At 40.9% G+C, this 10,722-nt stretch overlaps 1 protein-coding gene across 1 annotated transcript in view; it reads right to left on the bottom strand.

Moving 5' to 3' along the window:
- Positions 1–5,508: 5,508 nt before the first annotated feature.
- FBXO38 (F-box protein 38) overlaps positions 5,509–10,722 on the bottom strand; it is a 47,313-nt gene continuing 42,099 nt past the window's right edge. Inside the window, 4 exon segments of the mRNA XM_006906368.3 lie at positions 5,509–5,687; positions 9,123–9,236; positions 9,724–9,827; positions 10,430–10,575. Of these exon segments, the coding sequence (XP_006906430.1) occupies positions 5,509–5,687; positions 9,123–9,236; positions 9,724–9,827; positions 10,430–10,575 (543 nt within the window).

Here is a 10,722-nt window from a genome sequence, read left to right as displayed (position 1 = left end):
TTTTTTAGTTCACCCAGAACATATCTTAGTGAAGATGATGAGGATGATGATTATGATGATGATGATGATGTAGCAGTAAGAAGAGAAGCTAACATTTAATGAGCTCCTTCCTGCTAGGCACTGTAGTAAGTGCTCTACATGGATCATCTCATTTAATCCTCATTAAATCCTTACAGGTTCCAAAATGACCTCTGCTTACAAGCGGGCAAACCTCAGCTGACAGAATCGCTGCCTAGCCCAAGGAAACAGACCTGGGAAGTGTAGACTTAAATGCGAACACAGAATGTCTGATGCTAAAGCCCCCGATTGTAAACGCATGCAACACTGTTCATTTTCAGGATTTATTTACTCCTGTGTTGGACCCTGTACTAGGAGAGAGCGGTGAACAAGCCAAGCGTGGCCTCTCCCTCATCTCTTGTTGCCTAAGTAAGCATTGCCCTTCCTCTCCCTTGGGACTGGGAGAGGAACTGGGGACATGCCTATTCCAGTGGGAAACTGCCACTCGCTTGCTCTATTGTTTTCTTCTGCTCCTTTCTACTCTCTGAGCCTCAATTTCCATCTTTAAACAATGGAACGGTACAGGCAGATGATTGATCGGCAGAAAAGGCCCTTCCACACTGATCTTCTGCAGCCTTTTCAGGATTCAGCAGCCTGGAGTCACTGAATGACCAGCAATGGACCCTGAGGATCAGACGTGTGAGCCAAAGGAGAGCTTTAGTCTTGTATACTGCAGACATCACTGGGGCTGCTGCTCTCCAGTAGAAGGCACTTTGACTTCCCACATTTTTTAGATGGAACCTGCACACTACGTGGACATGCTCCTGTTGGCCCCATCCACTCACCACTGCAGGCATTTTGCAGTTTCTCTGTGTGTGGACAGCAAGACCTCTGAGCCTTTCACAGCAGCGTGGCTTGGGGTGGAGCGGGGTGAGGGTGGGTAGGGAGACTACTGACTTCGTTTTATAGAAAAGGAAACAGACTCTGTCAGGGAAAGTTATTCGCCCAAGGACACAGAGTGTACAAGGGACAGAAGTCAGGACTGAACACGCTTCAGGTGGCTCCATTCTAACAGAACGCTTTCTTCCTCCTCTTTCTTAAATATATTTGATTTCTAAATACACAAATTATATATTTTTTGGACTACATAAATGATGGGTTATACAAATAATGTATTTCTGCAATCCATTCTCATTATAAAAAGGTCTAATAATATAGATACAGCAAAATACTCCTTGACTCCAACTCCATCCCACTCCCCCTCCCAAGAAGTAATTGCTCTTATCATCTGACTTATATAATTCAAGAACATGTTCTGTGTATTGATGTGTGTGTGTGTGTGTGTGTGTATGAATGCACATATAAAAATATATAGTTTCATTTTGTTCCTCTATAGAAATAAGATGAGGCTGTATACAATAATCTGCAAGTTGCCTTTTTCAACTGTACACCTGCAACATCATTTCCCACCAACGCATGATTCTTCTTCATTCTTTTTAACTGCCGTGCATGCGTTTCATACCATAGGCATTGAGGAGTTTGCAGTGTTGTCTCTTCTACGTTCTAGCTACACCCCATGTCTGAGTGGGGAGTTCGAAGTATCAGAAAACCAGCAGCCTCCTTTTTCTAGGACTGTGCTAACCACATGAAGGTCAGCTGAAGTGGTTTCAAGTTTAAGCAGCAGCAGCAACTCTGACCTGGCAGCTTCCTTGTGGGGAAGGCGGGCCTGCCACTGGCTCCCGGCTTCCTCCCTCCCTTTGCGGGGCTGGGACACTTCGCTGAAGTTTTATAGGCTTTGGAGTCAGACTGCCGGCTTCCTGCTTCCACCATTTCCTAGATTTGTGTTTTTGAGCAGGACATTTAACCTGCTACACCCTAATTTCCCTGACAGTAAAGTCAGGGACATATTGATCAAACATATTTAAAAGTGTTAGTCATGAGAATGTACGGAAAACAGTTGGTAAATGCTTCTAAAAATGCTTTCATAGTATCATTGTGTCCTCTTGATGACCTCACCAGTTCTGCTTTCTGCCATCCTGGTATACGGTTTAAGGAATAGAAGGTTATGGAAAGGGAATTATAGTGGGAGCAATACTACCTCCACGTGCATCACAGTTTCCAATTTACTGGCGGCGCTTGTTGAATCTTCACAACTGCCCCATGGGGTGCGTATATTATTCTCTATTAACCATTTACAGATGAGGAAACTGAAGCTCCAGGGTTGGGCTGGTGACCATCTCCAGGTCCCCAGAAGTCATTTGAGGGAGTCAGAATCCAGGTTTCTGAGTCCAAATGCCAAGTCTCTATGACAGCTGTGGTGCCAGCTCTTATTTAGAGAGAGTCACCTGGCAGCATTATGAGACTCGATTCTCTAAAAGTGACATTAGTTCAGCAATCCTTCCATGAAACATTTCTTAAGGCCTTTTAAAAATGCGCCAGATGCTGCTACACGTGATGGTGACACATAATCGAGTGGATGCACAGGACAACTCCGTTCTCCTTGGTATAGGCAACCCCTCCAGTCTGTAAAATAAGGATGGTTTCTACTTTTTTAAGTGATTGGAAAACGAATTAAAAGGTGTTTTGTGACATGTGAAAATTATGTGAAATTCATGTCTGTGAATAAAGTTTTGTTGTAACACAGCCATGCCCGTTTGTCTGTGGTCGCCTTCACGTCACAACGGCAGAGATGAGTAGTTGTCACCGTGGAGCCTAAAATATTTACTATCTGGTCCTATCCAGAAAAAGTGTGCTGACTCTTGCTGTAGGGCAATCACTATCCAACCATTCACTCCATAGACATTTACCAAATGCCTACTATACCAGGTATCGTCTAAATTCTTTTTTTTTTTTTTTTTTAGTTCACCACTCTGGGCATATTTAAGATGATTTTAGCGCCCCCTGCCGTACTTCTACTTGTTCTACTGGCATTTCTTGAGACGGTGAGACAGATCAACAAGTTTAGAAAGCAGCGACCTCTGGTGGCTGATCTTATTACTACATCAATTATTTGATCATTTGGTTAGGGTTACAGTGAAAAACCAGATTTGGATAGAGTTTTTGCTGAGGGTTGGGGGTTCTGTATTATTTTGAAATATCTAGAATGTTCTATAATTTGTTTCTTGCCTTTTTACTGATCACAGTTCTAACCTGGAGAGTGGAACATATACTTTTAGTTAAAAGGCAAGTTAGCTGAGTTGAAAACAAGGGAATAGAGATGACCCAATGTAGTATTTAACATTCTTCTTCATGTAATAGGAAGAATTTTAAGTCTTGGAAAAGAGAGAACTTTGAAGAAAGATACCGATTATCATTCACACTATTTCAGTGTTAGGAAACGTTGCTGGTGTCCTTGCATTTCTATGGACATTAAATGAGACAGAGGCAGCCCCATGGGAATTAGGCACTTGGATTCCTGTCCTACCTAGCTTTAATCAGTCCTTGACCATCAGTGAGCTTTTCACTCTCTAGGCCTCAATTAATTCCCGTAAATGAAGGGGTTGGACTAGATAAGTTCGAAGGGCCCTTATCCCGCATACAAACCATGATTACGTAGTCACGCGCTGCTTAACAAGAGGGATATGTTCTGGGAAATGCGTTGTCAGGCAATTTCATCCTTGGGCGAACATCAGAGTGCACGTTCACAAACACAGGTGGTATAGCCACTACTGTGATTGTGCAAGCTATACTTTTATATGACTGGCAGCACAGTAGGTTCATTTATACCAGCATCACCACAAACGTAATTGTTTTGTGCCGGTTTCAGCCTATCAGTAACTAACATTTGGGTTGGACTGTCCTTAATGGTGTTTATGATTGCAAGACACCTTTCAGCAATACCCAGCAGGCAAATTTGAAGATAAGGTTTATTACAAGACCTGAAAACTACACAGCACACTTGGGGCCATACAGCCAGCTTGAGTGTAAAGAGCAAACACAGGTCTGGGATTCTGCTTTTATTGGGGACGAGGTGGGGGGCTAGGGTTTCCAGGGCTCATTCTTTATTGAATTTAAAACATAAGAACAGGAATTAAGCCTGAGAACAGATATAAAAAATAGCCCAAAGGGTTACTGAAACCAAGATGTCTAAAAACAAAGGAGCTTCGTGGGTGGGGCGGGGGTGGGGGTGGTGGCCTGGCTCCTTTATCTAGTCCTGTAGCAGGCAACGTTTGAGATAGCCTTCTTTGAGATGGATGCCTCTGCCATCACATACTTCCATTACATAAAAGGAAAAAAAAATTGTTAGGGCTTACCCTACAGTAATGTTGAGCTAAGACTTTAACAGATGGCTGACATCACTAGGTGACAGAAATGTTTCAGCTTCATTATAATCTTACGGGACTGCTGTTATGTAGTCTGTTGTTGACTGAAACGTAGCTTTGCAGCACTGGCTCTATTTGAAAAGAGTTCTTAGGATTTTTCCCCAGACCTTCGGTTTAAATAATTTCTTGAAGTCACTAAGCTAGCAAGTGGCAGAGCTGTCCCTCAAATACAGGTGTGGCTCTCTAAAGCTTTTTTTTGCTCTTGACCCAATACTCTAAACACTGCATAGCTCACTGCCTTATCCGGGCAGTTTCTCTCCTTGGGAAAAAACAAAGGCCATCTTCCGATGAGCAGACAGCCTGGGAAATTCTGCTGTTCCCAGTGTTCTGTCGTGTAGAGTTCTGCGACATGACCATCTCGCAGCCACAGAACTTTAAAAAAAGGAAAGATCAGAAAGTAGACGGCACTAGGATCTTAGACCTAACTCCACACACTCCTTTTCTGTGTAGTGTTTGCTACTTTTTGAAAAGAGGGATTCAGGTCCAAGGCAAGAAGTTTTTAATAAATTTTTATTTTTATATTCAAGATAAAGCATATACACAATTGAATATGGAAATAAATAACTAGAAATGCTTTGGAAACTTTTCCATTTCCCCTTCAAACTCAGTTTTGTTTTGTTTTGAACTCATGAGTCTTTATTTAATTTTAAGAAGTATGGCAACTATAATACCAAGAAAATAAAGAACCACAATTTTGTACAGAAACATATAGCCACCTCCGACTATAGGGTTTAGTTTGTGTTTTAATAGTAACACAAAAAAAGCACACAAGACACAAAGACTCTTCAACAGATTTACTCAAAACTGCTTCGCTCAAGAAGAAAAAGGCACAGATTTAAGGGGATGACAGTGATTATTAAGAATATAGTAAATGGGGCTCAGCCAAAAAGTGACACTTTATGAACTACGTCAGGAAAAATGAACTCTTTCCAATTATCTGCCTTCATTAAAATGAATTTTTAAATTAACTTGTATAAACATATGATATAAAGTTGGTACTTAGGAAGTGTCTGTATAGTTCCTTTATGTACAAATTTTTGTATACAACGTCAACGTTCCTTATACATCTCCTATATACCAAACGGAGCCAGGGCCTGCAACCGCACACCCCGGGTCCCTGTGCGCTCTCTGGCAACTGGATGGCCCCAGCCACTTTCTGCTGGAATAGCTGGAAAGCAGGAAGGACCAGTCAAATGTAGTCATCTTCGACTGGCTCTCCGTTGACATCACAATAGTGGATAAAAATTGCCACTACTCGCTGGAACACGCCCTTCTTCATCTGACGCATCTCTGAAATTTCTTCTCCTATCGTTTCCATACAGATGTCTGCGGACAGCTGCCCTTTCCTTCGAGGAGCATAGATGGTGCCTTGCAAATTAGAAAGAAAAGGGGTAACGTATGATTATCAGAACCATTTGATAAGTCGCTCTGAGTAAGCTGGTCTATGAGACATGCCTAAGTACTATAATGTAATGCCACTGATATACGTATAGCTCATGGAAGGGGTCCCCATTGGTTTAGTTACATACCATGTGTGATACCTAAGACAGCATATGTGGTTAAAGGCCTGAGATGAAAATGCACCAGAGATCAATTACGTATATGTACATGTGGTTTTTGAAATCCATTTCCTTACATTTTTCAAGTAATTTTTTACTTCTTAATTACAGTTGATACCCAATACTAGTTTCAGGTATACCGCATAGTGATGGGACATTTATATAATTTACAAAGTGATTACCCCAATAAACCTAGTACCCACCTGACATCATACATAATTACAATATTACTGATTATATTCCCTATCCTATACTTTACGTCCCCATGACTATTTTGTAACTATCAATTTGTACATCTTAATCCCTTCCCCTTTTACATCCATACCTCTAACCCCCACCTCTCCGCAACCATCAAAATGTTCTCTGTATCTATGAGCTTGTTTTTGTTTGTTCATTTATTTTGTTTTTTAGATTCCACATATAAGTGAAATCATATTCTATTTGTCCCTCTCTGTCTGACTCATTTCCCCCAGCATAACATCCTCTATTTAGGCCCATCCACATCACCACAGAAGGCAAGATTCCATTCCTTTTCATGGCTAATATTCCACCATATATATATACACTACTTTGTCTTTATCCATTCATCGACTGATAGGCACTTAGGCTGCTTCCATCTCTTGGCGATTGTAAATAGCGCTGCAGTGAATATATGGATGCATATGTCTTTTCAAATTAAGTGTTCTGGGTTTCTTCAGATAAATACCCAGAAGTGGGATTTCTGGGTCCTTGTTTGTAACAATACAGCCTTTGTTTTAAACTCATTTTGTCTGGTGTAAGTATTGTTACTTTAGCTTTTTCTTTTTTTCATTTCCATTTGCATGAATTATCTTTTCCATCCTTTTACTTTTAGTCTGTGTGCCTTTTGATCTGAAGTGAGTCTCTTGTAGGCAGCACATGTATGGGTCTTGTTTTCTTATCTATTCAATCACTCTAGGTCTTTTGACTGGAGCAGTTAATCCATTAACACTTTGACAGATATATAGTTATTGCCATTTTATTATTTATATTTTTAAATTTTTCTTCTTAAAAATAGTCCCTTTAACATTTCTTGTATATTGGTCTGGTGGTGATGAACTCCTTTAGCTTCTTCTTGTCTGAGAAGCTCTTCATCTGTCCTCAAGAGTCTAAATGACAGCTTTGCTGGATAGAGTAATCTTGATTGTAGGTCCTTGCTTTTCATCACTTTGAATATTTTGTGCTAATCTATTCCGTCCCAGAAAGTTTCTGTTGAGAAATTAGCTGACAGTCTTATGGGAAATCTCCCTGCAGGTAACTAATGGCTTTTCTTGTGCTCCTTTTAAGATTCTCTGTCTTTAACCTCTGGAATTTTAATTATGCTGTGTCTTGGTGTGGGCCTCTGGATTCACCTTGTTTGGGACTGTGTTTCCAGGGCTTGTATGTCTATTTCCTTCACCAGGTTGGGGAAGTTATCGATCATTATTTCTTCAAATAGGTTTGCAATTCCTTGTTCTCTCTTCTTCTGGGGCCCCTATGATGCAAATGTTGGTGTGCTTGATGTTGTCCCAGAGGCCCCTTAAACTATCTTCATTTTGGATTTTTTCTTTTTGCTGTTCCAATTGTATTCTGCTATCTTTATCTTCTAAATCACTGATTCCTCTGCTTCATCTAATTTACTGTTGACTCCTATAATGTATTCTTCATTTCAGTTACTGTCTTCATTTCTGACTGGTTCTTTCCTCTACCTCCACTTTTATGTTTCCTATTTCTTTGCTGAAGTTCCGCTGAGATCACTGAGAATCCTTTTAATTAGTGTTTCAAACTCTGCATCTGGTAGACTGCTTGTCTCTATTTTGTTCGGTTCTTTTTCTGGAGCCGTGTTCTATTCTTCCACTTGAGACATGTTCTTTTTACTCCTCATTTTGGTTGCCTCTGTGTTTGTTATTATGTATTAGGTATAACTCTGCTATTATCTCCTGGTCTTAGTAGAGTGGCCTTATGTAGTAAGTGTCCTGTGGGGCTCAGTGACGCAGTCGCCCTGGTCTCCTGAGCTGGGCGTTCTAGGTATGTGTCCCTTGTGTGGGTTGCGTGTGCTCTCCTATTTGTAGCAGAGCCTTGATTGCTGACAACACATAAATAGGAGGGACTGACTCTCAGGCTGATTAGCTGGAGGACAGGCTGTGACTACAGTGGTTCCCTGAGGGTGAGGCAAACGGTGTTAGGCAGGTTGAAGGAGACTCAGATGTGGTGCCTGCAACTGCACACTGGGAAAGGGGAGGCCTCAACAAAGGAAGAAGGGTGTCTGCCAGCACTTCTGTCTGCAAGCAAACTGCCCCTCCAGCCCTCAAGCTCAGAGCAAGTGAGCCAGTCATTAAGTCTGTGCCCAGGACCTTTAAGAGGAATGCCTGGAACTCCGGCCGCCCTCTGTCTCACTCATCTACAATCCCTGCTGGTTTTCACAGTAAGATGTTATGAGGACTTCCCTTTCTGGCACTGGGCTGGGATTCCTTGCTCTTCAGGGGGGACCTCCGAAACCGAGATATCCTTCCCAATTTTTAACAGCTACATGTGGCTGTGGGACCAGCCTGTTTAATGTCTCCACCTCTCCCACCAGTTTCAAGGTGGCTTCTTCTGTATGTCCTTAGTTATTAGACTTCTGTTCAGCTGGACCTCAGGCAATTCTCAATGATAGTTATTCTGTAGATTATCTGTAATTCTCATATGGTCATGGAAGGAGCACAGTGTTTACCTACTCCGCCATCTTGACCGGCAGCCCCTCATAAAATAGTTTTTAAAAAATATCCTACAAATGGATATTCAAGTGTGCTAACTTAGAACTATATTCAAAATTACCTTCAAGTTTCTCCCCAGGTATCTACACCTAAATCATAAATTCATACATGCTATCCAACAAAAAGCTGCTCATAAGTAGCAAAAAAGAACTGGTATAACTGGAACAAATCTGAAACAATATAGTTGACAATAAGAAGTTAACAAATTTATAAACATTTAGGTAATAAAATCTAGGTAGGAAAATCTGTCTGAAGGAATCCTTCCCACCAACCTTCACATACCCCTGGTAGGTCAAGTGACTGTCTATCGTACAAATGTAGAAATGTTTTTTGCAGGGAAGAACCAAACAATAACAGAAAGTAAATAAAAACCTTTATATGGGAAGTGATTTAAAAGCTGCACTGCTCCTAATTCTCAAACAAGATATACGTATCTAACACAGAGGATATACTCAAACTAGAGAATACAAATTAAGTCAGGTCATAATTACTTTCTTCGTCATCTTCAAAATCGTATCTGGCGAAGCTGTTGGGTTCTGCTGCCCGAAGTGATCTCAACCAAGGAAAGTCAGAAATCATTGAATACGGTGCACCATCCACAACACCTAAAAGATGGGGAACAGTGTTACTCACGTGAAAGTAATGACAGGGCCAAACACGCAGTATTTTGTAAGACTATAACATGTGCTTTCATCCTTCGTGGCTGAAAAAGCACTGCACTAGGAGCTATAGATTCCAATTCTAGCTCTGCCACTATTTGGTCACGTGATCTTGGTCATCCTCTGCCTATACATGTAGACAAAGCAAAGAGGCTGAGACAGGTGCCCTCAAGTCACTTCTAACTCTCAGACTATAGCAAGTTTCAATTTTCTTCTACTTTTTGTGTTTCAACACTGCTTCTGATTATTTTAGGGATCGTAAAGACTCATACAGGAAGAATAGGATTTATACCTGGTTCCTGCTACCTGCAGATATTCAAAACATCCATTATTTTGGTGAATTGTAGGGTTCCCATTTCTGTCTTCCCCAAGACATGTCTCTGTATCTAGTTAGTTACAGCTACTTGGATTTCAACCATTTGTAACTGCTCACCTTCTAAAGTATAGATCTCTCTGCCCCAGGGGTACTTGGGGTATTTCTTTAAGTCTTCTTCACTTCGCCTGGCTTCTGGGAAGAATTCATACTTAATGAGCTCTCTGGAAACAAGAAAATAAAAATTACAAATTGGAAATAATGTTGGGTTGCGGGGTAGAAAGGAACTGTCAAAACTATGTCTGGCCTAGATTCTAATGAATATTTCGAACTAGTAAGTACCTAATAGAAGAAGAATACCCTCGAACTAGAGAGTATATCTAGTCAGGTCAAATTTACTTCTTTCATTATCTTCAAAATCATACCAGGTAAAAAAAGAAAGCCACTCTCTAATCAAATGTCTTGTGTATATAATGTTTATATAACAAATGCATAAAAAGTCCAATTCTCTGATGATGTAAAGCACTGCAGTTTTTAATTGTATTTTGTCCGTGCCCTAAGGGTGAAGAAACAATGTCAAATGTACATGTACACCAGTTCTTGGAATTCTTCTTGACATTTGAAAGTAAAAGTTACAAATATACATGTAAACTTTTTAGTTTTAAGTCCTTATTCCCTCAAGTTTTTCACTTATGTTCTATTTCTTATGTTTCAGTGCCTAAAAAGCCCAGATGACATTTAAAATAAAGAATAATTACAATTTGTTCCTGGAAGCTCACGCAAGGAGAAATGACTGAGGCAGCCTTCCGGGACACAGGGCACTTACTGGTTGATGTTGGCTACAGTGTCCATCCAGCTGCGGATGCGCACCTTGTTCCGTACGTTAGGAGGGTTACTGAACTCGTGGATGATGCAGATGTGATAGGGGTAGGGACCACTGAACAGCTTCTGCTCCAGTGTTAGCGTGTCCACCTGTGGAAGATGTTCAAAGAGAGGGCTTGGACCAGGGAAAAGAATGCCTTAGAGCTTGAACGATCTTTCCTGGGGACCTACGTTTTAAAATATTTGGCTCATTTGAAAATCTGATCTGAAAAGCAAACAGTCACATTCAGTCCTGAA

This window comes from Pteropus alecto, unplaced genomic scaffold, assembly GCF_000325575.1.
Source record: "Pteropus alecto unplaced genomic scaffold, ASM32557v1 scaffold40, whole genome shotgun sequence".
In the NCBI taxonomy this organism is placed as follows: domain Eukaryota; kingdom Metazoa; phylum Chordata; class Mammalia; order Chiroptera; family Pteropodidae; genus Pteropus; species Pteropus alecto.
This window is presented reverse-complemented; position numbering and strand designations above follow the sequence as displayed.